This window comes from Bos grunniens, chromosome X (assembly GCF_055505025.1).
Source record: "Bos grunniens cultivar Pamir isolate PY7600 chromosome X, Bosgru_T2T1.0, whole genome shotgun sequence".
In the NCBI taxonomy this organism is placed as follows: domain Eukaryota; kingdom Metazoa; phylum Chordata; class Mammalia; order Artiodactyla; family Bovidae; genus Bos; species Bos grunniens.
In genome coordinates, this window is record NC_141194.1 from 1,441,435 (window position 1) to 1,467,770 (window position 26,336).

General features: G+C 47.6%; 1 protein-coding gene across 15 annotated transcripts in view; it reads left to right on the forward strand.

Moving 5' to 3' along the window:
* The window catches only part of ARSH (arylsulfatase family member H), a 66,237-nt gene that overhangs the window by 26,823 nt on the left and 13,078 nt on the right, over positions 1 to 26,336 (forward strand). For 3 of the 15 annotated variants that reach the window (XR_015158314.1, XR_015158313.1, XM_086386081.1), the window contains exons 2-10: positions 8,107 to 8,145; positions 10,881 to 11,030; positions 11,724 to 11,845; positions 12,926 to 13,051; positions 14,687 to 15,110; positions 15,741 to 15,877; positions 17,865 to 17,999; positions 19,266 to 19,428; positions 21,216 to 21,337. Coding sequence is in view for 10 of the 15 variants with exons in the window: in XM_086386081.1 (XP_086242207.1) it covers positions 8,123 to 8,145; positions 10,881 to 11,030; positions 11,724 to 11,845; positions 12,926 to 13,051; positions 14,687 to 15,110; positions 15,741 to 15,877; positions 17,865 to 17,999; positions 19,266 to 19,428; positions 21,216 to 21,337 (1,402 nt within the window). In the remaining 5 variants the exon portion in view is untranslated. The other 12 variants (XM_086386077.1, XM_086386078.1, XM_086386075.1 and 9 more) reach the window with 11 other exon arrangements.

Sequence of the window (26,336 nt, forward strand, 5' to 3'; positions counted from 1 at the left end):
CAAAGTGAATCACTTATTTTGTTGCTGTTCAGACGCTCAGTCATGTCCCGACTCTTTGCGACCCCATGGACTGCAGCCCACCAGGCTCCCCTGTCCATGGGGATTCTCCAGGCAAGAATACTGGCGAGGATAGCCCTTCCCTTCTCCAGGGGATCTTCTGACCCAGGGATCGAACCCGCCTCTTTTATGTTGCCTGCACTGGCGGGCAGGTTCTTTACCACGAATGCTGCCTGGGAAGCCCAATGTCACTGTTCTCACACCCCAGAATGGGTGAAAACTGGGACGGTTGGGGATTGAAATTCCTTATAGCTGGTTGGTCTGCTTTGGTCACAGGTTTCTGGAACCAAAAACAAAAAACAACCCCACAATCTGGAAAAGGTGGGGTCACGACAAGAATAGACATGCCCTGAGTTGCTCATTCAAACCCCTGGATCAGCCTTTCTCCTGACCTTTCTGGAAGGTGTCGGCAGAGAGTTTAGGCAGAAATAGATGGTGACTGCCACCTGGCTGCCAAGTGCAGTAAAACGCACGTTAAATTCAGAGATAGCAACACGCAGGATGCTTCGAGTAAAATCTCTTGTGCTGACGGCTGTCTTCGCACTCTGCTGATTACCTTCTGAGCCACCAGGAAAGTCCTGATTGTGGACATACCCGTTTTTAATTCCGATGAGGCAAAACCTACCTATTTCCCCTTTCTTGTGTTGTTTGCGCTTTCAAAGTCAGATAGTTCCGTTCAGTCGCTCAGTCGAGTCTGACTCTGCGACGCCATGGCCTGCAGCACGCCAGGCCTCCCTGTCCATCACCAACTCCTGGAGTTCACCCAAACTCATGTCTATCGAGTCAGTGATGCCATCCAACCATCTCATCCTCTGTCATCCCCTTCTCCTCCAGCCTTCAATCTTTCCCAGCATCAGAGTCTTTTCCAACAAGTCAATTCTTCGCATCAGGTGGCCAAAGGATTGGAGTTTCAGCTTCAGCATCAGTCCTTCCAATGAATATTCAGGCTTGATGTTATAGCTAGGGAATCACCGAATCGAAAGTCATGAAGATTTAACCCTCTGTTTTCTTGTAAGAGTTTTGTATATTGGAGGCCACTGTTTAAGGTCTTTGATGCATTTGTAGTTAATTTAGAAATCTATCCATGTAGTGGAATATGTGGTGTGGTGTTTAGTCGCTCAGTCGTGTCTGACTCTTTGTGACCCCGTGGACTGCAGCGCCCCAGGCTCCTCTGTCCATGGGGATTCTCCAGGCAAGCATACTGGAGAGGGTCGCCATTTCCTTCTCCAGGGGATCTTCCTGGCCCAGGGATCGAACCCATGTCTCTTGCATTGGCAGGCAGATTCTTTACCACTGAGACTCCTGGGAGGTTTTTTGTTAGGTATATTTTTCAGTAAAAAAAAAGAAAAAAATAAGCTGAGGATAAAAACATATATTTTAGAGCAGATAAAAATAGAGTTTGCAACCTGCCCCAAATTCCATTTCTAGTACATGGTGTGACCCACAGCAGTGCTTAACCTGAGCTTGTCCACTTAACCTCCCTGGAGAGAACAGATGTTGAATTTGACTCCCCCCTTTTGTAAACTTAGGCTTCTCCGGTGGCTCAGATACTAAAGAATCTGCCTGCAATGCACGAGACCTGGGTTCAATCCCTGGGTCAGGAAGATCCCCTGGAGAAGGAAATGGCAACCCACTCCAGTATTCTTGCCTGGAGAATCCCATGGACAGAAGAGCCTGGCGGGCTACAGTCCATGGGGTCGCAAAGCGTCAGACACAGCTGAATGACTAACACTTTCATTTTTTACTTTTTAAAATAAACATGTCAGGACATCTTTCCCAGTGTCAGTGAGTGTGCGAGTGTGAAAGCCGGTCAGTCCTGTCTGACTCTTGGCGATTCCATGGGCTGTCCATGGAATTCTCTAGGACAGAATACTGGAGTGGGTGGCCTTTCCCTTCTCCAGGGGATCTTCCCAACCCAGGGATCGAACCCAGGGATTTCCCGCATTGCAGGGGACTCTTTACCAGCTGAGCCACCAGGGAAGCCCATCTTTCCCACGAAGGAACTCAAATCTAATCTTCATCAGCAGATCCAAATTTTCTCCCCAGCAGTTGAAAAACAAACATCAATATAAAAATAAAAGGAACTTCTACCTCAGGGTCAAAAATCCAGAAGACTGAAGGCTCTACTTATGATAGCTCATAGTCGGACACGACTGAAGTGACTTAGCAGCAGCAGCAGGGCATGGAAGCAACCTAGATGTCCATCGGAAAGTGAATGGATAAAGAAGCTGTGCTACATGTATACAGTGGAATATTACTCAGCCATGAACAGGGAAGCATTTGAGTCAGTCCTAATAAGATGGATGAACGTAGAGCCTATTATACAGAGTAAAGTAAGTCAGAAACAGAAAGACAATTATCATTGAGTCTGAGTGAACTCCGGGATTTGGTGATGGACAGGGAGCCCTGGCGTGCTGCGATTCATGGGGTCGCAAAGAGTCGGACATGACTGAGCGACTGAACTGAACTGAACTGAACTGAATGCGTATATATGGCATATACATGTATATATATATAAAGATGGTACTGATGAATCTATTTGCAGGGTAGCAATGGAGATGTAGACACGGAGAACAGACTTAGGGCCACTGTGGGTGGCTGGGAGGAGAAGGAGAGGGTGGGAGGTATGGAGAGAGTAACATGGAAAATGCATACATCACTATATGTAACATAGACAGCCAGTGGGAATTTGCTGTATGACTCAGGGAACTCAAAGCCTGGCTCTGGGACAACCTAGAGGGGTGGGATGGGGACGGAGGTGGGAGGGAGGGGTTCAAGTAGGAGGGGACCTTGGTAAACCTATGGCCGATTCATGTGGATGTCTGGTAGAAACCAATGCAACTATAAAGCAGTTATCTTTCAATTAAAAATAAATAGATTTTACAGAAAATGCAGAAGAGGGAAGGAACAGACCCTGTATGAAAAGCTGGGCAATTCAGCACGATCAAGACTTTTGAAGCCTCCTCACATGAGCATCTCTTCTTTCCCTAACCCCTGGCTTCTCACCAACATCGGTTCAGTTCAGTCGCTCAGTCGGGTCTGACTCTTTGCGACCCCATGGACCGAACATCCCAGGACCCCCTGTCCATCACCAACTCCCGGAGCTTGCTCAAACTCATGTCTGTCGAGTCGGTGATGCCATCCAACCATCTCATCCTCTGTGTCACCAACATAATAAGACTTTGAGCAAGGCTGGAGATGCCCAGGAATAAGTGCAGTGATAGCATTCCTAGAGGGATGTGTGGCTGACCCTAGCAGAAAGGGTGTCTGGGTGCCGTGAAACCACCATCTATGTATTGCAGCCCGGGGCACTCAGCATCCACAGAGCCAAGAAAGGTCCACAGGATGCTTGAGGACCGGAAGAGGCCGAAGCTCTCCTTATTACACATCTGCCCTCTCCTCCCTGCTTTGAACGTCTGGCTGGAGTCCTTGCTTAAGTTTTATGAAAAAAAAAAAAAAATTCAGTGTGCTGAATTCCACTTTCTTAGCTGTGTATGTTTGGTACCATGCAAAGGGCTTCCCTGGTGGCTCAGTGGGAAAGAATCTCCTGCAGTGAAAAAGACAGAGGTTCGATCCCTGGGTCAGGAAGATTCCCCTCGAGGAGTAAATGGCAACCCCCTCCAGTATTCTTGCCTGGCGAATCCCTACAGACAGAGGACCCCGGCGGGCTACAGCCCACGGTGTCGCAAAGAGTTGGACAGGACTAAGGGACTGAATAGCAGCACCACTTGAAGGTCAACGATGCCTGATTCCTTCCGTAAATAACTATGTTCGCAGCAGTCTCCACAGGTCATGTTTAGATATAAAAATAATTGGCGGATTTGAGCAAAGCCCAGCCTGGGCACTTAATATGTGTTTAATTATAATCATGAGGACAGGAGCTCGGGGCCGAGAGAGGAATTTGGACTTGCAGGAGCAGCGTTCACAAATGCAAGGAGCTTCGGGGGTAACAAGTCGTCTCAAGTGAGTAAAACAGTTTAACTCTACGATACTTCAGCTTGGGGGATGCTCATATTTTTGTCTGGTCAAGGGAGAGGGGAGAGACTTGAGTGTTAGTTTCATCACATTCTCTGTCTCTCTTCTCTCTCTCTCTAATTTTGTGTCTCCATCTCTCAGTCTCTCTCTTTCCTCTCTCCACCTCTCTGTCTCTCTCCATCTCGCTCTGCCCTTCACATCTTCTGCAATTTTAAACGTGTGTAGACACAGGATCATTAATATACACTACTTTCTCTGACTTCTTTCACCCGGCGTATTTATCTTTCAACCCATCAATACTGTTATCTCTATGAATGGTTTGCTCCTTAAAAAAAAAAAAAGGTAATATCTGAGTACTACGCATTCTAAGAATTTCTGGCCTCACCAGAGTTGACCGAGTCATTCACCTGTGGGTAGATACAGGGGTGCAATCCTATTTTTCTGTAATGGAGTTTACGCATTTAGTAATTTTTTCAGGGGTGCTCTTAATGAAGGAGGTGACTTTGCACACCTCTTTAAAGACTGCTGAAAGAGAACGATGGTTTTATAAGACTGTATTTGTGTGTGATGTGTCAAGCTGCTTGAGGCTTTCTTGGTGGCTCAGACGGTAAAGAATCTGCCTGCGGGAGACCTGGGTTCGATCCCTAGGTTGGGGAAGGTCTCCTGGAGAAGGGCATGGCAACCCACTCCAGTATGCTTGCCTGGAGAATCACATGGACAGAGGAGCCTGGTGGGCTACAGTCCATGGGGTCGCAAAGAGTCAGACACCACTGAGAGACTGACATTTTCAGCTTGTCGGCTTCATGCATTTATAGATCTGAAGTCCAGTTGCCTCTTGCCCATGTACCTACCTTTAATAACATTCTGTGTTAAAATTTGAAAAAAGTAGCAGGCTATCGAGGTGGGGTGGGGTGAGGAATACAGGCTTAATTGCAGCAGCTTCTTGGTAGACAGGATCTTTTTCATATTTATTAAAATCTGGAGTTGATAAGCACAGTATTTTGAGGCAGTAGACATTCCCTTAAATCGTGAAGACAACTTTCCTTCCTGTCTATTTAACAAATAGATTTTGTTCCTTGCCTGTTAGGAAGGACTTTGCAGTGTTGCGTACAACCACCCATTATAATTCTTTTTTTTTTAAATTACTTATTTATTTTCGATACATTGGGTCTTTGATGCTGTTCAGTCACTCAGTCATGTCCAACTCTTTGCGACCCCATGGACTGCAGCACACCAGGCCTCCCTGTCCATCACCAGCTCCCAGAGTTCACTCAAACTCATGTCTGTTGAGTCAGTGATGCCATCCAACCATCTCATCCTCTGTCATCCGTCTTCTCCTCCTGTCCTCAATCTTCCCCAGCATCAGGGTCTTTTCCAACGAGTCAGCTCTTCACATCAGGTGGCCAAAGGATTGGAGTTTCAGCTTCAGCATCAGCCCTCCCAATGGTTATTCAGGACTGATCTCCTTTAGGATGGACTGGTTGGATTTCCTCGCAGTCCAAGGGACTCTCAATGGTCTTCTCCAACACCACAGTTCAAAACCATCAGTCCTTCGGAGATCCTTACTGGAGGTCAAAGGTGGCAAGATGGCCCTAGGAATTGGATGCACACACACACAGACACCCACAGGATTGCCTCAGACACCTCACACCGCACGCTGATCTTCAATTTACCAGCCTCGTCAAAAGTCTTTTCAACCCTGTGATTCCCCAGGCCCCTCTCCCATAAAACAGAGCAGCTATCATTAACCCCTCGAGGCGAGCCGGGGAAGGTATTTTGAGGACCCAGTGGGAAGCCCTGTGTAGCAATGCCTTGGGGTTGAGAAAACCCTATAAACTTTTTGGCAGAGTCATTAATCTTCACTACCTGTCATTTGGTCTGTGGGGTGGGTGCTCAGCTGACAGAACCTCGTTGACACGGGGAATTTAAAGCATCCCAAGGCAAGGGGATACCAGGCTGTATTACTCTTGGGACTCTCATAAAATGGCCCTAATTACAGCTGCCCCACACGCTGGTCTGTGGGGAATGAGTCTGGCCGCCGTAACCCCCAGGTCTACACTGGTGATCCGTGCACTCTTCAAGGTGAGAGGCATGGGTGGTCCACCATGCTCAACCATCTTCCTTTGTAGAGGAGCACACAGTAGGTCTCACACAAACACTTCCTGGGCGGTTGCCTGCTCGTGGGTGACCTTTATTTTAGAGGCTCCAGACTGAAGGGTTTTGTTGCTGGTGTTACTTGAGAAAGTTCTTTTATTGGCGTTCTTGTCTAGGAACCACAGGGTGTCTTTCTCATCTTTTTATTGTGTGACATTCAGAAGGTGACTGAGCCGCAAAGGAAGTCGTTACTACTAACTGGTGAAGAGTATTTAGAATGGAACGGATGATTTAAGTTAGAGGGCTTCCCGGCTGTGGTGTTGGAGAAGATTCTTGAGAGTCCCTTGGAGTGCAAGGAGATCCAACCAGTCCATCCTAAAGGACATTAGTCCTGAGTGTTCATTGGAAGGACTGACACTGAAGCTGAAATGCCAATACTTTAGCCACCTGATGCAAAAAACTGACTCATTTGAAAAGACCCTGATGCTGGGAAAGATTGAAGGTTGGAGGAGAAGGGGACGACAGAGGATGAGATGGTTGGATGGTATCACCGACTCAATGGACATGAGTCTGAGTAAGCTCTGGGAGTTGGTGATGGACAGGGAAGCCTGGCGTGATGTGGCCCATGGGGTCACAAAGAGTCGGACACGACTGAGCGACTGAACTAAACTGAACTGGTGGCTCGGATGGTAAAGAATCTGCCTGCAATGCGGGAGACCTGGGTTCGATCGTTGGGTCGGGAAAATCCCCTGGAGAAGGACGTGGGCACCCACACAAGTATTCCTGCTTGGAGAATCCCATGGACAGAGAATGCTGGTGGGCTACAGTCAATGGGGTTGCAAAGAGTCAGACACGACTGAGCACACATATTTAAATTAGACCTGAATCTTTGTGCCCACATCCTCCCCCTTGCCCTGAAACCTATAATTTAGAGTTGCAAATGAAAACCAGAAAGAAGCTATGCTACTTTAAAAAAACAAAAACAAAAAAAACAAAAACAAAAAAAACCTCATCTACACTCCTCAGGAAATTGCAATAAAATATGCTCTAATGAAAGTATATCTTTACTTTATCGTTCAGTTCAGTTCGGTTCAGTCGCTCAGTCACGTCTGACTCTTTGCAACCCCATGAATTGCAGCACACTAGGCCTCCCTGTCCATCACCAACTCCCAGAGTTCTCCCAAACTCATGTCCATCAAGTCGGTGATGCCATCCAGCCATCTCATCCTCTGTGGTCCCCTTGTCCTCCTGCCCACAGTCGTTGGGGGAAAAAAGACGCAGGGCTTAGAATGTTGAAAAAAAAAATCAGTCACATGAAAAATGCAATGTCTGGGTTAGATATCTAAGGGGCAGCAACACCTTCTTCCAACAACCCAGGAGAGTGTGGTCTGATTTAACATTGCTTTTTGTTCTCAAAGGTCTCAGGACGCTAGAAGACAATTAATACAGTCCTTAAAAATGCGTATCAGACGTTTTATTGTAGTCCTTCACCTTGATTGCTCAGGACCCTCAGAATGAAGAGTTTTTGTTGTTGCACCTACATAAAGGGTGGGAACTATGCCATCGGAGTGAGCCGCAAATGAAGGGATCCTGCACGACGCTGCCATGTTCTGTCTGCACCTACATCGCTTGTGTGCAATTCAGTATAAAGAATTCAGCGGTTGTTTTTGTCCTGTCACCAAGTCGTGTGAGACTCTCTGAGACCCCATGAATCGCAGCTCGCCAGGCCTCCCTGTCCATCACCATCTCCCGGAGTTTTCTCAAACTCACGTCCGTCGAGTCGGTGATGCCATCCAGCCATCTCCTCCTCTTTCGTCCCCTTCTCCTCCCGCCGTCAATCTTTCCCAGCATCAGGGTCTTTTCAGTGGGTCGCTGTAAAAAAGACAAAACAGGCTCCTTTGCACTTTGGAGCGTAACTGCCTAGTTATAAGAAAAATAACCGCTTTGCAGAAGTTCATCCTTTATCTGTTTCTCTTCTAGGTAACAGTAAGAAGCCATGAAGCAGCCATTCTGTGGCTGGTAAGTAGGAAAACTTATAAACCTTCATTATTTTCTGTCTCTAGAGAGAAGGGTGCTTTGTCCAAGTCTTCCTCAATCCTGTGGATGTTTCGTCTGTTTATACTTGATAAGCGCAGTGGGGAGAGTGGTGGGTGCTGTAGGGGTTGGTGGAGTCAAATAGAAGGGTTTTCTAAGGGGCTTGCCTGGTGGCTCAATCGGTAAAATATCCACCCGCCAATGCAAGAGATGTGGGCTTGATCCCTGGAGAGGGAAATGGCAACCGACTCCAGTGTTAAAGTTAAGTCCCTCAGTCACGTCCGACTCTCTGTGACCCCATGGACTGTAGTCCACCAGGCTCCTCTGTCCGTGGGATTCTCCAGGCAAGAATACTCGAGTGGGCTGCCATTTCCTTCTCCAGGGGATCTTCCCAACCGAGGGATCGAACCCAGGTCTCCTGCATGGCAGGCAGACGCTTTACTGTCTGCGCCACCAGGGAAGCTCCAGTATTCTTGCCTGAGAAATCCCATGGACAGAGGAGCCTGGTGGGCTACACTCCATGGGTGTTGCAAAGAGCTGGATTCGACTTAGCAACTAAACCATCACCACCACCGTAGTAACTTGGTAGGAATGAGAGCGTGTTTGGAAATTCACAGGGTGAGAGGCAAGACCTTTTAGAGATGGAAACAGCAGAGCAGCAAACATTGTGAACCACTCTTAAGGATTTTTAAGGAGGGTCGTCTGTGGTCCGGGGCTTCCCAGGTGGCATTCGTGGTAAAGAACCCGCCTGCCAATGCAGGAGATGTAAGAGAGGCAAGTTCGACCCCTGGGTCGGGAAGATCCCCTGGAGAGGAAATGGCAACCCGCTCCAGTACTTTTGCCTGGAGAATCCCACAGAGGAGCCTGGCAGGGCTACAGTCCACGGGGTCGCAGAGAGTTGGCCACAACTGAGCTGCTAACACATGGGTGACTCCACAGTCCAAAATTTAATAGCATGTATAGATATGTTAAATTTCATTTTTCAAACGTTAGAGGAATTCCTAGCATTTATTATTATTTCTGGCAGCTGAGCTCCCCCACCTGATTTCTTTTACAGACATACTTTTCTGATGAAGGAAAAGGAAGAGTCATGTTATGTGCACACATGCAGTTCACCCTGAAAAACCAGTTTTTCATCATTTATTCCCGGGCTCAGAGCCAAGAAGTTAGTACAGTCTTTGCTTTCCCATCTGTGTGGCTGAAAGCAAAGTTATGAAGTTATAAAGTGTATTAAAACATACAGTTGAGCATGAAAGAAAAGCAAGCCTGATGAGCTGGCTATTAACCTCTGATTTTCCATTTTGTTTATACTAAGAAATTAAGTTGTTAGGCTTTTTTCTTAAACCTCTGTTCTTATTTCAGAGGCCTCCTGTCACTAACGCAGTTGGAAAATTATGAGGAATTTAATGTCACAATGCATGTAAAATTTATTTGTAAACTGTAAGACCTCAGGGCTTCCCAGGTGGGGCTAGTGGTAAAGAATCTCCCTGACGATGCGGAAGAGGCGTGAGACTCCGGTTCGATCCCTGGATCGGGAAGATCCCCTGGAGGAGGGCATGGCAACGCACTCCAGTGTTCTTGCCTAGAGAATCCCATGGACGGAGGAGCCTGGCGGGCTACAGCCCACGGGGTCGCAGAGTACACCCACACACACAGATCTGATTAACATAAATCATGGCCTAAAATGTTTTTGTGTGGTTTCTGAGTAAGGCAGCTCCAGGGACACTGTAGAAATACCATTATTTCCTATTTATTTAGCTTTTGATCACACTGTACCTACCGCTTGCAGGATCTCAGTTTCCCAACCAGGGATTAAACCCAGGCCGTGGCCTTGAAAGCCTGGAATCTTAACCAGTAAGTCACCAGGGACCTCCCTATGAATTCCTATTTTGCATAGGTGCTCAGTTGTGTCCGACTCTGCGACCCCATGGACTGTAGCCACGCACCCCCCACCCCCACCCCAGGCTACTCTGTCCATGGGATTCTCCAGGCAAGAACACTGGAGTGGGTTGCCATTCCCTTCTCTGGGGGATCTTTTTGACGCAGGGATTGAATCCGGGTCTTCTGCATTGGAGGCAGATTCTTTACCATCTGAGCCACCAGGGAAGCCAGTCAGAACACTGGAGTGGGTTGCCATTTCCTCCTGCAGGGGGATCTTCCCGACCCAGGGATCCAACCCACATCTCCAGCATCTCCTACACTGTGGGTGGATTCTCTACCACTCAGCCACTGGGGAAGCCTCAGTTCCTGTTTTAAGTTAAAGTGAAGTGAAGTCGCTCAGTCGTGTCCGACTCTTTGCGACCCCATGGACTGTAGCCTATCAGGCTCCTCCATCCATGGGATTTTCCAGGCAAGAGTGCTGGAGTTGATTGCCATTTCCTTCTCCAGGGGATCTTCCCAACCCAGGAATCGAACCCGGGTCTCCCGCATTGCAGGCAGACGCTCTACCGTCTGAGCCACCAGGGAAGTTTTAAGTTACCTGCAAAGCAAAATTGAACTGATGGCTTCTGGGTGGGGTTTTTTTTTTTAATTAATTTTTTTTAATTGGAGGCTAATTACAATATTGTAGTGGGTTTTGCCATACATTGACGTGAATCAGCCATGGGTGTACATGTGTTCCCCATCCTGAACCCCCTTCCCACCTCCCTCCCCATCAGTTGCTTCTGTTTGAGCTTTTTCTTTCTTTTTTCTTCCCCCTCGCCCCCCGCCACCCCTTCCAGGCACTGCTGGCTGTCAGCATCCCTGTGGTGCTTCTTTGGGAGCCTTCAGGGCATGTTCGTCACCAGGAACTCCAGGCCCAACATCGTCCTCTTGATGGCGGATGACCTTGGGGTGGGAGATTTATGCTGCTACGGGAATAACTCAATGAGGTAAAGAAACCATCAGGTAAATCAATAAATAAAAGGAACAGAAAAGGAAAAAAGAAAGAAAGTCCCTGTGGATGGTCATGCCCCGCCAGCCATGTCTCTTGTGTCGGAGGAGAATGACCTTCAGGGAGCAGGTTTCCGTCAGAACAGCAGAAGGCTTTGTCTTATGAAAGCTGCAAAACATCAGGAGAGCGTTTGGCTTCATTCGAAGCTTAGTGTGGGGGCTTCCCGGGTGGCTCAGCAGTAAAGAACCCACCTGCCAACGCAGGAGATACGGGTTTGATCCCTGGGTGGGGAAGATCCCCTGGACGAGGAAATGGCAACCCACTCCAGACTTCTTGCCTGGAGCATCCCACGGACAGAGACTGGTGGGCTGCAGTCCACTTGGTCTCCGAGAGTCGGACACGACTGAGCGGCTAACACACTTTTGCTTTTCACCCGATGATATCTGACGATGCGCAGTGTTGGACGGTCATCATCTCGCCTGCAGATGCCTTGTTTGGTTCTCTGGTTCCCGTCTGTGTCTAACCAGGGATGGAGTAGATCGGTGGATTGATGTGTAAAAAAGGACGTCTTTCAGGTGGACTGGAAACAGAGTCAGGGTGACTTCCCAGACAGGATGCCTCTGAATCTTGCTCGCTTTGTGGGGCGGAGGGATTCAGAAACTCGCCTGCCGACTTCCCCATCTATTCACAGCACGCCCAACATCGACCGGCTGGCCAGCGAGGGCGTGAGGCTCACTCAGCACTTGGCGGCCGCCTCCATGTGTACCCCGAGCAGGGCCGCCTTCCTGACCGGCCGCTACCCCGTCAGATCAGGTGGGGCACGGGAAAGGGACAGCGGCTGGTCTCTTTAAAAAAAAACGGGGGGGGGGGTCTTTTTTTGTTTAGCGTTGGATTGCTCCAGGTCTTAGGGGCAGCAAGCAGGATCCTGCATCTTCCCTGTGGCAGGTGGGGCTTTTCATTGCGACATGTGAATTGTTAGTTCTGGCCTGGGGGTTCCAGTTCCCCGACCAGGGGTGGAACCCGTGACCCTCTCCCCACACCGTGCCCCCCACCACTCCCCCCATCCCCACCCTGCACGGGGAAACATGGAGTCTTAGCCACTGGACTGCCAGGGAGGTCTCCTGCAACCGTTTATGCAAACTCTCCAAAGGTCACTTGGAAATGTTAACAATCTAAATTCACATGGGAGTTGTGTTCCTATAGCTGGACATCTGAAAGAGGTGTGTGTCTTGGCCAGGGGCCATCAAGCCTGCTTACCGGTGTGCATATAGTGACATGGTTTGATCCCCTGGTGGGCAACTTCCAGATGACCTTGAACGTGCCCTTTTCCAGAAACTCGTAGTAACAGCCCCCAGGAGGCTCCTTGTGTCTTAAAGCTAGCAGAGATTTTTTTTTTTTTTTTTTAAAGACAAGTGGGTTTTCATGAAAGCAGATGTGTCCAGTCTCTGGGGATGAGATTGGAACATCAGAAGAACCAGTTGAGAAGAAAGTCTGGCAGAGAAAATGGAAAGGAAATGATGGATTCCTTTTGATGAGTTCCTACTCTTCCCTGCCTTACATTCCTCCTCTCCCCCCAACCCCTAATCACAGTTTCAACATGTAGACTTAAGCAAGTTGAGGGTCATGATCCCAACTTAATTTTTTTTTCATCATTAGTTTGGAATTGGGTGGCTTCCCTGATGGCTCAGTGGGTAAAGAATCCACCCGGCAGTGCAGGAGACACAGGAGATGTGAGTTCCATCCCAGGGTGGGGAAGATCCCCTGGAGGAGGGCATGGCCACCCACTCCCAGGATTCTTGCCTGCATAGACAGAGGAGCCTGGCCGGCTGCAGTCCGTGGGGTCGCCACAATGAGACCGCGGTCCTCACCTGCTGTCTGTTTCTGTGAACATAGGAATGGCGTCCTCCTCCAACCTGAATCGTGATGTGGTCTGGCTCGGAGGGTCGGGCGGGCTGCCCCCCAACGAGACGACCTTCGCCAAGCTCCTGCAGCATCGAGGTTACCGCACAGGACTCATAGGTATGGCCTTGTCTGTGAAACCAAGCTCGTTCCGGTTCCCTTTCCTTGTGGTCATCCTTCCCAGGGAGGCTGGCTGAGTACACAAGAGTTGGCACCTCTTTGAGATGATACACGGTCGGGGGGGGGGGCGGGGAGGAATTTAAGACAATTTTTAGGGCCTTTGGTATTGAAAACCAACTGTGCCAAGGATCTCAAGAAGGCAAAGTAAGTATGCTGAGTGTTCGTTGCTCCTGAAATGGAATAGTTTGCAGAAAGGGTGCTACTCTTGTGGTAGCACGGGTAGCAATGTTTAAGCGTGTCCTCTTGAACTTGAGAACCGAAGGCTGGAGCGGTGACCAAATTCAGGTAATACTTGCTCTGTGGACTTAGGTCGCCTGACATTCTGTAACCTCATGGGGGTGTGTGTGTGTGTGTGATGAGTGAGACAGCATGACCCCAAGGAACTTTACCCCAAAGAATTCTGGTCTGATGAGTGATTCCTCTAAGATGAGACTCTGTGAGCAAAGAATTAGGAGACAGGCTGCTTGCTTGGTATGTGTGTGTGTTAGTTGCTCGATCATGTCTGACTCTTTGTGACCCCTTGGACTGTAGCCCGCCAGACTCCTCTGTCCATGGGATTCTCCAGGCAAGAATACTGGAGTGGGTTGCCATTCCCTTCTTTAGGGGATCTTCCCAATCCACGGATCAAACCTGGATGTCCTGCCTTGCAGGCGGATTCTTTACCGTCTGAGCCCCCAGCGAAGCCTGCTTGCTTGGTATAGCCACTGCTCTTAGGATTCTCAACGTGAATTGCAGGACTATTAAGTCATCAGAGATGTTGTCAAAAAAAAAAAAAAAGGAATGACTTTGCATCCTTCATAAATGACAGAGGTAGTTCATTCCTGTAAAATTCTTGGTAGCATCGTGTGAATGGAGTTTTCGAAAGCATGTTTCAGGGAACACTCTAGGGCACCTCCAAATCTGGGGTCAAATTCGCCTCTGCTGTAACCAAGTAATGAATAAGATGTCGGCTGATTAATAAATCTACATGATGAATCTTCTCCCTGTTAGTAAAAGCTTCCCCAGTGGCTCCGGGGTAAAGAATCCGCCTGCCAATGCAGGAGACTCGGGTTCCATCCCTCGGTTCGGGAAGATCCCCGGGAGGAGGCAAAGGCAACCCGCTCCAAGATTCTTGTCTGGATAATCCCCATGGACAGTGGAGATTGGCTGGGCTACAGTCCACGGGGGTCACAACGAGTCGGATACCGCTGACCATGGTCCCAAGGAGCACAAGATACTACGTCCGCCATAACTTCCTTTTTTTAAATTAAATTTATTTTAATAAATTAATATTTATTTTATTAAATTTAATTACAACATTGCGGTGGTTTTTGCCGTACGTTGACATGAATCTGCCCTGGGTGTCCGCCGAAACTTCCCTTTTTAAAAAAAAAAATTTATTTATTTATTTTAGTTGGAGGCTAATTACAATATTGCAGTGGTTTTTGCCATACGTTGAGATGAATCCGCCCTGGGCGTCCACGTGTCCGCCGGAACTTTCTGCTGAGGGCTACGCCCTTCCTAGAAGGGACGGATGCCGTTGTTGCCATGGCAACGTCTCTGTGTCTCCACCGCCCCCCGCCCCCCCCCCCCCAGGAAAGTGGCACCAGGGTCTGAGCTGTGCGTCCCGCGACGACCACTGCTACCACCCGCTCAACCATGGCTTCGACTACTTCTACGGGATGCCCTTCGAGCTCCTGAGCGACTGCCAGGCGTTCCGCACTCCGGAGCTGCACCGCTGGGTGAGGGTCCGGCTCTGGGTGTCCACGGTGGTGCTGGGCCTCATCCCCCTGCTCCTGCTCGTCCCCACCTGCGCCCGCTGGTTCCTGGTCCCCTGGCCGGTGATCCTGGCCTTCGCCCTGCTGGCCCTCCTCTTCTTCGTGTGCTGGTTCTCCAGCTACGGCTTTACCCGCCGCTGGAACTGCGTGCTCATGCGGAACCACGAGATCATTCAGCAGCCGGTCAGACTGGAGAGGCTCGCCTCGCACATGCTCAAGGAGGCGCTGGCCTTCATCGACAGGTAGGCTGTCTCTTTTTGGCTCGAAGCCCACCCCCGCCCCCCACCAACCCCTCACCCCGGTCAGAGACTCGGGATTTTTTTTTTTTTTTCCAGAGAAGTTGGGTACCGCTTGGTGATAGGTCCGTTGTGTGTGTGTGATATTTGTGCTACACTGAACTCTCTCCTTAAAATAAATGAGTGTTAACTTTCTTTTAAAAAAAGATGCATTAAAAAAATGTTTTGATTTATTTTGGGCTGCGCGGGGTTTTCCGTGTTGCTGTGGGTGGGATTCCCAGGAGGCGCTTAAGTGGTGAAGAACCTGCCTGTCAAGGTAGGAGACCCAAGTTCGATCCCTGGGTTGGAAGATCCCCTGGAGGAGGGCATGGCGACCGACTCCAGTATGCTTGCCTGGAGAATGCCATGGACAGACGAGCCTGGTGGGCTACAGTCCATGCGGTCGCAAAGAGTCAGGCACGACCAAGTGACTCATGCTTCTTCATACCACTGGGCCACCAAGGAAGCCCAACAGCTAAATGTCCTGCAAAATTTGAACACTGAAAAGGGAAAGAAATATGTTTAGCTCCCTTAAAATAAAAAAACCTAATTACTCTGTTTTAATCAATACTGTTTCTTATTCGTATACCCCCTTAGGTATAAGCGTGGACCATTTCTGCTTTTCATTTCCTTTCTGCATGTCCACACACCTCTGGTCACCAAGGAGAAATTCGTCGGGCACAGTAAATTCGGCTTGTATGGCGACAACGTAGAAGAGATGGATTGGATGGTGGGTAGGTGATCACTCTCTGGTTTTGAAGCATCTTATTTACAGACTAGAGGAAAACGAGTCTCCATGAATGGCATCAAATAAGGTACACCCCCCTGCATGTTTTGGGAAGTGGATGTGTATTTGTTGTGAAATACAGGTTCTCCGGTTTAAAGAGAACCACTTTCCTGAAAAACTCATTCAGGGGACGAATAATGTTGTGCTGTAGAGCTGAGTCATTGGAAGAGACCTTGATGCTGAGAATAAATACGTAATGTTTATGTATTAGATATTATACAGTCTCATATCTCCTGCTTGTACTCTGTCCTGTCCGACTCTCTGCGACCCCATGGACTGTAGTCCGCCAGGCTCCTCTGTCCATGGGATTCTCCAGGCAAGAATACTGGAGTGGGTTGCCATTCCCTGCTCCAGGGGATCTTCTTGACCCAGGGATCAAACCTGAGACTCCTGCATTGGCAGATGGATTCTTTACCACTGAGCCACCTGGGAAACCCTATATATAAGATATAACATAGTATATAATACTCAGAATATTATCAAAAATATATGGAACAATTATATAAATATATTTACACATAAATAATATATTATAAACCATCTATATGGTTTATTGGAGGCTTTTTTGGTGGTTCGGGTGGTAAAGAATCCACCTGCAATTCAGGAGACCCAGGCTTGATCCCTGGGTCGGGAAGATCCCCTGGAGAAGGAAATAGCTACCCATTCCAGTATTCTTGCCTGGAGAATTCCATATTACAAGTCATTATAATAATTAATTTAGTGCATTATGAAGTATAAACTGTTTACATTTATTATATAATAAAGCTATATATGCTCTATTATTACATATGTATATAGAGTATATATTTACAAATAAACATTAAATTTTTATATATTACAGCCTTCATTATGCATTAGTTATCACTGGTGATTTAACATGCTACATAGACCTTTTATACTATTATAGGGCTTCCCTCAGAGCTCAGTTGGTAAAGAATCTGCCTGCAGTGCAGGAGAATGAGTTGGGAAGATCTCCTGGAGAAGGAAATGGCAATCCACTCCAGTATTCTTGCCTGGAAAACCCCATGGGCAGAGGAGCCTGGTGGGCTGCACTCCATGGGGTCTCAGAGAGTCAGACACGACTTAGTGACTAAACCACCACCACCGTACTTATTATATAATAATACATTACATATCTTCTTATATATATTTGTATTAAATATATGCTTAGCATAAATCCATTATATGTGTCATGCTGCTGCTGCTACTGCTGCTAAGTCGCTTCAGTCGTGTCCGACTCTGTGTGACCCCATAGACGGCAGCCCACCAGGCTCCCCCGTCCTTGGGATTCTCCAGGCAAGAACACTGGAGTGGGCTGCCATTTCCTTCTCCAAGGCATGAAAGTGGAAAGTGAAAAGTGAAAGGGAAGTCGCTCAGTCGTGTCTGACTCTTCACGACCCCGTGGACTGCAGCCCACCAGGCTCTTCCGTCCATGGGATTTTCCAGGCAAGAGTACTGGAGTGGGGTGCCATTGCCTTCTCCGACATGTGTCATATGGTTTCATAAATATATAATAAATAATTTTACATATATAAAAATATCATCTTATGCTGTATCATATATACGGTATATTACAAATATATATATATCATATATGTGGTATATTACATATATATGGTATATTATGTATATATATGGTATATATGGCATATAATGTATAATGGTATATTACTTATATATGGTATATTACAAATAGTATCTCTTGCAGACCTACCATATTACACATAGTGTATTATCCTATATATACGAGTGTCTACAATGGTGATTTAGTGCATATTATACAACATAAAGTAGGATAACAGTTATAGCGCTACATGTAACCGTGTTGCACGGTTACAAGGAACCACATAGCGTTACACGCGCAATACTAGACACGCACCGGAAGACCGTCGGTGCAGTGAAACGTGACAGCTTCCGTCTCCCCCCTCCACCAGGAAAGGTCCTGGAGGCCCTGGACCGGGAGCGCCTGGCCAACCACACGCTGGTCTACTTCACCTCGGACAACGGGGGCCGCCTGGAGGCGCAGGACCGCAGCGGGCAGCTGGGCGGCTGGAACGGGCGCTACAGAGGTGATGCGTGCGGGTGGGCGTGGTCTCCGCGCAGTGCGCGGGTGGGCGTGGTCTCCGCACAGCGCTGGGGCGGGACCCGCCTGGCTTTGTGCCTTCGAGTTCAGTCGCTTCCATCATCTCTGACCATTGGGTCTCAGCATCTCTGCAATGTCCAGTCCCCCACGCTCCGAAATCTCATCGCTTCTAAGAGATTTAATCTCTGGAGCCTTCCTCTCTTTGTTGACCCCATGGACGGTAGCCCGCCAAGGCTCCTCTGTCCATGAGATTGTCCAGGCAAGAACACTGCAGTGGGTTGCCATTCCCTTCTCCAGGGGATCTTCCCAGCCCAGGGGTCGAACCCCGGTCTCCTGCATTGGCAGGTGGATTATTGACCCACTGAGCCACCTGGGAAGCCCTCAACCTGGCTTTGCTTTGTGTTAACTCCTTTGCAAAGATTGTTGGCGGAGTTTTGTGTGCATTATACTCGCTTAGGAAGCTAGATGGGAAAAGACTGCATGTTTGGGGAGACTCCCAAGAGTCTACGACAAAAAATTTCTTGAGTCATGAAAGCTTCCTGAGAGTAAGGGCCCAGGACCTCAGTGACTGTCTCAAAGACAGTCTTGCTTTTAGCCCTCTATGACGTCAGCAGTACTGACTTCATAATATACCTATCAGGACGGCGCTTCTTCTTTAATGATCATTACTGGGTTTGTTGCCTAGACGCTAGAAGTCCGCAGCTGGAGTTTTCAAGTCTGGAAAGCAAGAACTTGGCCTCCATATCTCTCTGCGAATATATCTTACTGGTTTGTTGTTGTTAAGTGACTTCGGAAGGGTATGGCAACCCACTCCAGTATTCTTGCCTCGAGAATTCCACGGACAGAGGAACCTGGCAGGCTACCGTCCATGGAGTTGCAAAAGAGAGGAATGCTCCGTAGATTAAATCTTTTAGAAGCGAAGAGATTTCAGAGCCTGGAGACTGGATGTTGAATAGATGCTGAGATTCAGAACTGAACTGGGTTTGGGAACAGAGCCCAAGCGTTTTCTGAATGTCAAGTTTTAAGCCAGCCTTTTTCACTCTCCTCTTTCACTTTCATCAAGATGCTCTTTAGTTCCTCTTCGCTTTCTGCCGTAAGGGTGGTGTCATCTGCATATCTGAGGTTATTGATATTTTCTGCCTACGATCTTGATTCCAACTTGTCACTGGCATGGCCAGTGGCGATTTTCAGATACACAGAGAATGAATCTGTGGGGTTGAATGCCCCTTCGTTTTTTCATCTTTGGTTTCAGGAGGCAGAGGCATGGCTGGATGGGAAGGAGGCATCCGGGTGCCTGGAATTTTCCGGTGGCCAACAGTCCTGGAGGCGGGGAAGGTCATCGACGAACCTACAAGCCTCATGGACATTTTCCCCACACTGTCTTATATTGGAGGAGGCATTCCGCCACTGGGCAGGTACAAGAGCATGCTTGCCCCTCGTGGAGGGAGATATATTTGCCCGCTGGGCTCCTCTGTCCACGCGGGTTCTCCAGACAAGAATACTGGAGTGGATTGCAATTTCCTTCTCTAGGGGGATCTTCCTGACCCAGGGATTGAACCTGGGTCTCCCGCCTTGCCGGCAGACTGTTTACCATCTGAGTCACCAGGGAAGCACATATTCGGCACCTATGCAAATGTATTAGAAAATTGTATATGTGTGTGAAGTGTGTTACTGAAGCCTCAGTATTCTGCTATGATGGCCAGATGACTTCTTTCTCCTCACAGTTCCTGGTAGCGTAGCTTGTCCATTTTCCTCTTAGAACACGTTCTTACTTTCCCTCTCGTATTATATACTTATTTAGGCTCATCTCTGGCTGGTGGCCCTCGGGGTGGGAGCTGAGCCTCCTTCATTTTTATATCCCTTGCAGCATCTAGATCCTTAGTCACTTCAGTCATGTCCGACTCTTTGGGACCCCGTGGACTGTAGCCCCGCCAGGCTCCTCTGTCCATGGGATGCTCCAGGCAAGAATCCTGGAGTGGGTTGTCATGCCCTCCTCTGGGGGATCTTCCCGACTCAGGGATTGAACCCAGGTCTCCTGCACTGCAGGCAGATTCTTTACCATCTGAGCCACCAGGGAAGCCTGCAGTCTATAGACAATTAAGTAAATATTTGCTACATGAATTCCCAAATAAAAGTAGGTGTGTGTCAATCTATATGTGATGAAGTTTGCTGCATTTCTCTATGGGATTTGAAATGAACAAATAAAGTAGAAATAGCGACTCAATGGACGTGAATCTGAGCAAACTCTAGGAGATATTGGCGAACAAAAGGGCCTGGAAGGATGCAGTCCACGGGGTCGCAAAGAGTGAGACACGACTGAGCAACCGAATAACATGTCTGTTTATCTGAGGCAGGGTTTCTGTTGAATCAAATGAGTGTTGTTGTTCAGTCGCTCAGTCGTGTCTGACTCTTTGTGACCCCATGGACTGTAGCTCGCCAGGCTTCCCTGTCCTTCACCATCTCCTGGAGTTTGCTCAAACTCATGTCTGCTGAGTCAGTGATGCCATCCAACCTTCTCATCCTCTGTCATCCCCTTCTCCTCCCGCCTTCAATCTTTCCCAGCATCAGGGTCTTTTCCAATGAGTTGGCTCTTTGCATCAGATAGCCAAAGTCTTGGAGCTTCAGTTTCTGCATCAGTCCTTCCAATGAATATTCAGGGCTGATCTCCTTTAGGATGGACTGGTTGGATCTCCTTGCAGTCCAAGGGACTCTCAAGAGTCTTCCCCAGCTTCACCATTCAAAAGCATCAATTCTTGGGCACTCAGTCTTGTTTATGGTCCAACTCTCACATCCATGCATGACTCCTGGAAAAACCACAGCTCTGACTATGAGTGTAAAGCGCTCAATTGTCTAATCCATGCGACTCGTTCATGGTGTCTGACAAGGGACCAGAGTCATATTTCCAGCTGCTCACCTCTCCCACTGTCTTAGAAACTGTGTAATGCGTTACAGTTCTTCTTCATCTTTATTAACTGAGAAATAAGTGAAAATGCGTGTTGAGTTTTCAACGGGATTTTCCTTGTCCTTGTCTGCTCCTGCCCCCTCCTGCCTCCCCTTCGCACGCCTCCTCCTCTGCCTTCTGCTTCTTTTTCTTGTTCTTCCAGCTCGCTTCTCTCTTCCTCCTCCTCCTCTTGTGCCGTAAAACGGCGAGACTTGACCATGCCTCTCTCACCGCTCTCTGCGTGTCCGCTTCTCTCCCCAGAGTGATTGACGGCCGGAACCTCATGCCGCTCTTGGAAGGCAGGGTCTCCCGCTCGGAACACGAGTTCCTGTTCCACTACTGCGGGGTCTCCCTGCACACGGCCAGGTGGTACCAGAAGGACTGTGAGTATGAGGGTGACCGACATGTGGGGACACGGCAAGGACACCTCCTTGTCTCTTTCGTCTCCTGGGGGAGGGCGCACTCTGTGCAGTGAATACCCCTTGTCACGATCGTTCTACATCCTGTAGAAAGTGACTTAAAAACAGCTGTTTGTTATGGTAGAAATCACAGTAGGATTTTAGAAGTATGTCTGTGCCTGTGTGTCTCTAAGCCCTTGTGCATAATTATGACAAAAGGAGGAAGAAAGCCAGGCAGAGACAGAGAGAAAATGAATTCCCATAACAGAGGACAGTGAGATAATTAGCAACAAAAGCTACCGTCTTCGGTTGAACCCAGACATCAGTCACAAACTCCCACCTTCTGAGTCATTGCCTGACTTCCATGTTTAGTCTGGTAAATTCACGCCAACAGACAGAAATGGACAAACAGCATCGATGTCCTCACATCTGTGAAAAAAGAGCTCTTGCGGAGACATTCCAGATTTTTGACTAGATTTGGCGATTCGCTGAAAAGATATCGATGTTCGCACGTATGATCCATCCTTCGTGCTGTGATCTGTTCTTTGAGTCCATGTGGATGAGTTTTCCATGTAAAATAAAAACAAGGAAAAATCTCTTCCTTTTAGACTACGGATCAGTTAGTTCAGTGGTGAAACTGAAAGTGAAGTCGCTCAGTCGTGTCCGACTCTTTGCAACCCCATGGACTGTAGCCCATCAGGCTCCTCCGTCCATGGGATTTTCCAGGCAAGAGTGCTGGAGTGGATAGCCATTTCATTGTGCAGGGAATTCAGTGGTAAGGAACAACAAAAAAAACACCCTCTGACCCTGAGAAATAAAAGCCTCCCAAATTTTACTAGTGAGGGTTAAACAAATAGGATTTGATTCATTTGTTTCTTAATAAGGATTGTAGAAATTGGGAGCAGAGGACTGACAGAGTGTTCACGGCCATTATCAGGGACCTGTGGTGGTGGTTTGTGTTCCCATTAAACCACTTTTGTCATGTCGGCTTCCATGCTCATGTTTCTGACCCCATGGCTGCAAAACGGCTGCTGTTCCTCCAGCCATCACATTTACGCTTCACCCAGGAAGTAGAGAGAAGAGCTAAAACGGGGAAGGATTCAGCCAGGGGATTTAGTCTAATTTAATTCAAAAAACACAGCTGTCCCACAAGAGCCTAGCAGAGGACTTCCGTAGAAGTCTGGTTGATCAGAGATTGGGGTGTGGTTATGTTTTCTGTTTGAAACCGGCCTCTGGAAATGGAATTGCTAAGCAATGACATGCAAGACAGAGAGAGAGAGAAAGAAGACAAGGGAGAGAGTGAGGAAAGAGGGAAGGAAGGAGAGGGGATAGATGACAAATATATTTATATATATAATATAATATTATATATATTATATAGATATATATAAAATAAATATATAAATATATATTATATATAATAAATAAATATAATAAAATATATAATATTATATAAAATAAATATATAAAATACTATTATATATATTATATAGATCTATAGATGTATGATAGAATAGACAGTTGGATAGATAGATGATAGAAAAGAAGAAAAAGAGGAAGGGAAGACAGAGAAAGAGGAGGGAAGGAGAGAGGGAAGAAAAAAGGAAGGAAGGAAGAGAGAAAGAAAGGAAGGGAGAAGGAAAGAAGAAAGAACAAGGAAGGATTGATCTTACCAAATGACTTTTTCGAGCTTAAGATCTGCAAGTGCTATTAAGCCTTAGAAAAGTTTGCATTGGCCCATGCCAAGCCGAACTGAGTTAGTTTGAATGATCGTTTCTGCGATGAAAGCAGCCATTCAGGTCGTAACTATTGTCTCCCAAGGCTCTCAGGGTGAGATAAAAAGTCTTCAAGTTGCCCGTGAAATTGTGCATCGTTCTTACAGTCGAAGAAATACAACCCTGCTGTGTGATGCTGTGCAAAAGATTTTCAGTTGTGAGCAAAAGCATTGGCTATAAATATATATAATTTTGTTGGAGTGTGATTGCTTTGCAATTTTACGTTAGTTTCTGCTGTACAACAAGTGAATCAACCATATGTTTACATATCTCCCCTCCCTCTTAAGCCTTCCTCCTTCCCTAGGTCATGACAGAGCCCCGAGCTGAGCTCCCTGTGCTGTATAGCAGCTTGCCACTAGCTATTGATTTTTAATGAAAAAAAAATCGTAAAATAATAACAAAGACAGCATCCCAGTGGGGCTGTGTCTTCCAGGTGCAACCGTGTGGAAGGTGCATTTCGTGACGCCCAAGTTCTCCCCGGAGGGAGCGGGCGCCTGCTACGGGAGTGGAGTGTGTCCGTGTTCGGGCGACGTCATCTACCACGACCCTCCTCTGCTCTTCGACATCTCGAGAGACCCTTCCGAGTCGAGACCTCTCAACCCCGACAACGAAGCCCTGTTTGACGCCGTGGTCAAGAAGGTCGAAGCAGCCGTAAGACGGCACCGTGGGACCCTCACGCCGGTCCCCCAGCAGCTGTCCGTGTTCAACGCCCTTTGGAAACCGTGGCTGCAGCCCTGCTGCGGCAGCTTCCCCTTCTGTGGCTGCGACAGGGCGGATGACATCGTATCCGCAGCGTGGTGAGCAGAGAGGGGCTGCTTCGTACCAACCCGCAACACGCTGTTACCACAGAGCTCTCAGCTGCCTCGGGCATTCCGCTGGGGATCAAACACGATGCCCCTCTGTCATTTCCTGTTTAAAACCCTCAGGTTTCAGATCTTTCCTCAAGTCATCATTTTACCTTTTTTTTTTCCGTATGATTGTGTCCTTGTTCAAGGACGAAGACAGATCGAGAGGGCCTTCGGCAGAGTCACAAGAATCTCGATGATACCTTCCACAAACAATGATTAGAAGCAGCCCTTTTGACGTCATTCTCTTCACTTTCTCGGTGTTGTTAGAAACGTCTACACGCAGACCCTAAACCCAGAGACACTGTTTTCACATCCGAGCTTAGACGAATTTGGCAAGCTTCTTGTTCTGCATCATGGAGACTATGAAAATTCTCAAAACAGGCAGAGAAGACCAGAAACGCTATGATACTGTGGATATGTGTCTTTAAAACACTTCGCGAAACTTAGAGGAGGCAAGTCGTCTCAGCTCCGTTTCCACACGAGGAAAGTGGTTTTCATCATATTTAAGTCATTGCACAAGATTGTATACATGTTATGGGAAAAAGAGTATTTACGTTATATTTCTTTTCAAAACACACTGCAGTTATGATGGCATCAGGTAGCAAAGTCTTGTCTGTCTTCCTTAGCTTTTCTTCATCCTACTGGGAGAATAGGGAAGTCCTTGGCTTTTAGGGCATTGTTGCTGTTCAGTCACTCAGTCATGTCTGACTCTTGGTGATACCAGTGGACTAACACACACGCGGCTTCCCTGTCCCTCACCATCTCCCAGAACTCGCTTTAACTCATGTCCAAAGAGTCCGTGAGGCTGTCTAACCATCTCATCTTCAATGGCCTCCTTCTCCTCCTGCCCTCAGTATTTCCCAGCATCAGGGTCTTTTCCGGTGAGTTGACTCTTCCCATAAGGTGGCCAAAGTATTCGAGCCTCAGCTTCAGCATCAGTCCTTCCAATGAATATTCACAGCTGATTTCCTTTAATGATGCATCATGTAATAAATACAGGTATTTACAGATAAAACTGTTTTACCAGTGCTTCTAAACATATTCATTGCAATGAATTGAGTGTAATATGAAACTCAATCTCATGTTAAAAGAAAAAAAAAGGAATCAGAGTACGTTCTTACTACTACTACTAAGTCGCTTCAGTCGTGTCCGACTCTGTGCAGCCCCACAGACGGCCGCCCACCAGGCTCCGCCGTCCCTGGGATTCTCCAGGCAAGGACACTGGAGTGGGTTGCCATTGCCTTCTATTAACAGTGTACCAGGTCCAGAGAATTTTCTCCAAGTACTTTCACCTTAAATTCTTCTAGACGTGAAATTTATTATGCTCTTTAAACAAAGTTTAAATTAAAAGGTAAAATCTGAAAGAAAGTGGAGGTTTCTGAGGCAGAATCTGGGCAAAACCCGGGGGTTCTGAGGCAAAATATGAGAGAAACCAGGGGACTCTGAGGAAAAAAATCTGAGAGAAACCAGAGGGTTTGGAGGCAAAATCTAACAGGAAGAAGGATCTCCTGAGGTAAAATTTGACAGAAAGACAGTCTTTCTGAGGTAAAATCTGACAGGAAGAAGGATCTCCTGAGGTAAAATTTGACAGAAAGACAGTCTTTCTGAGGTAAAATCTGACAGGAAGAAGGATCTCCTGAGGTAAAATTTGACAGAAAGACAGTCTTTCTGAGGTAAAATCTGACAGGAAGAAGGATCTCCTGAGGTAAAACCTTATGGAAAGACAGTGTTTCTGAGGTAAAATCTGACAGGAAGAAGACACTTCTGAGGTAAAACCTCATGGAAAGACAGTCTTTCTGAAGCAAAATATGATGAAAACTAGCACCTGCTGAGGTAGACCTGACACAAACGTGAGTTCCTGAGCCTAAATCTGACAGGAACTAGGGCATCCTGAGTTATATGTTTCATAAACCTTTTGCTCCTGAGGCAACATCCGACAGAATCCTTGCAGTCCTGACACCAAAATCGCACAGAAACTAGGGTCTCCCGAGGCAAAAACTGACCGAAGGTGGATGGACCTGAGGCAAATCTCACCGAAACTAGAGGGTCGTGAGGGAACAATCTCACCAGAACTAAAGGGTTCTCAGATGAAACCTGACGTTAGGTAGGGATTTTGAGTCAAATCTGAGAGAAAGTAGGGCTTTCAGAGAGGAATATGGCAGAAACTGGGGGGTTCTTTGTTAGCATGTGACGCGTCTCGGCAACTCACACTTTTTGGGCTTCGCTTATGGCTCATAGACTTCCCTTGTGGCTCAGACAGTAAAGCGTCTGCCAACAATGCGGGAAGCCTGGATTCAATCCCTAGGTCGGGAAGATCTCCTGGAGAAGGAAATGGCAATCCACTCCTGTATTCACTTGGAA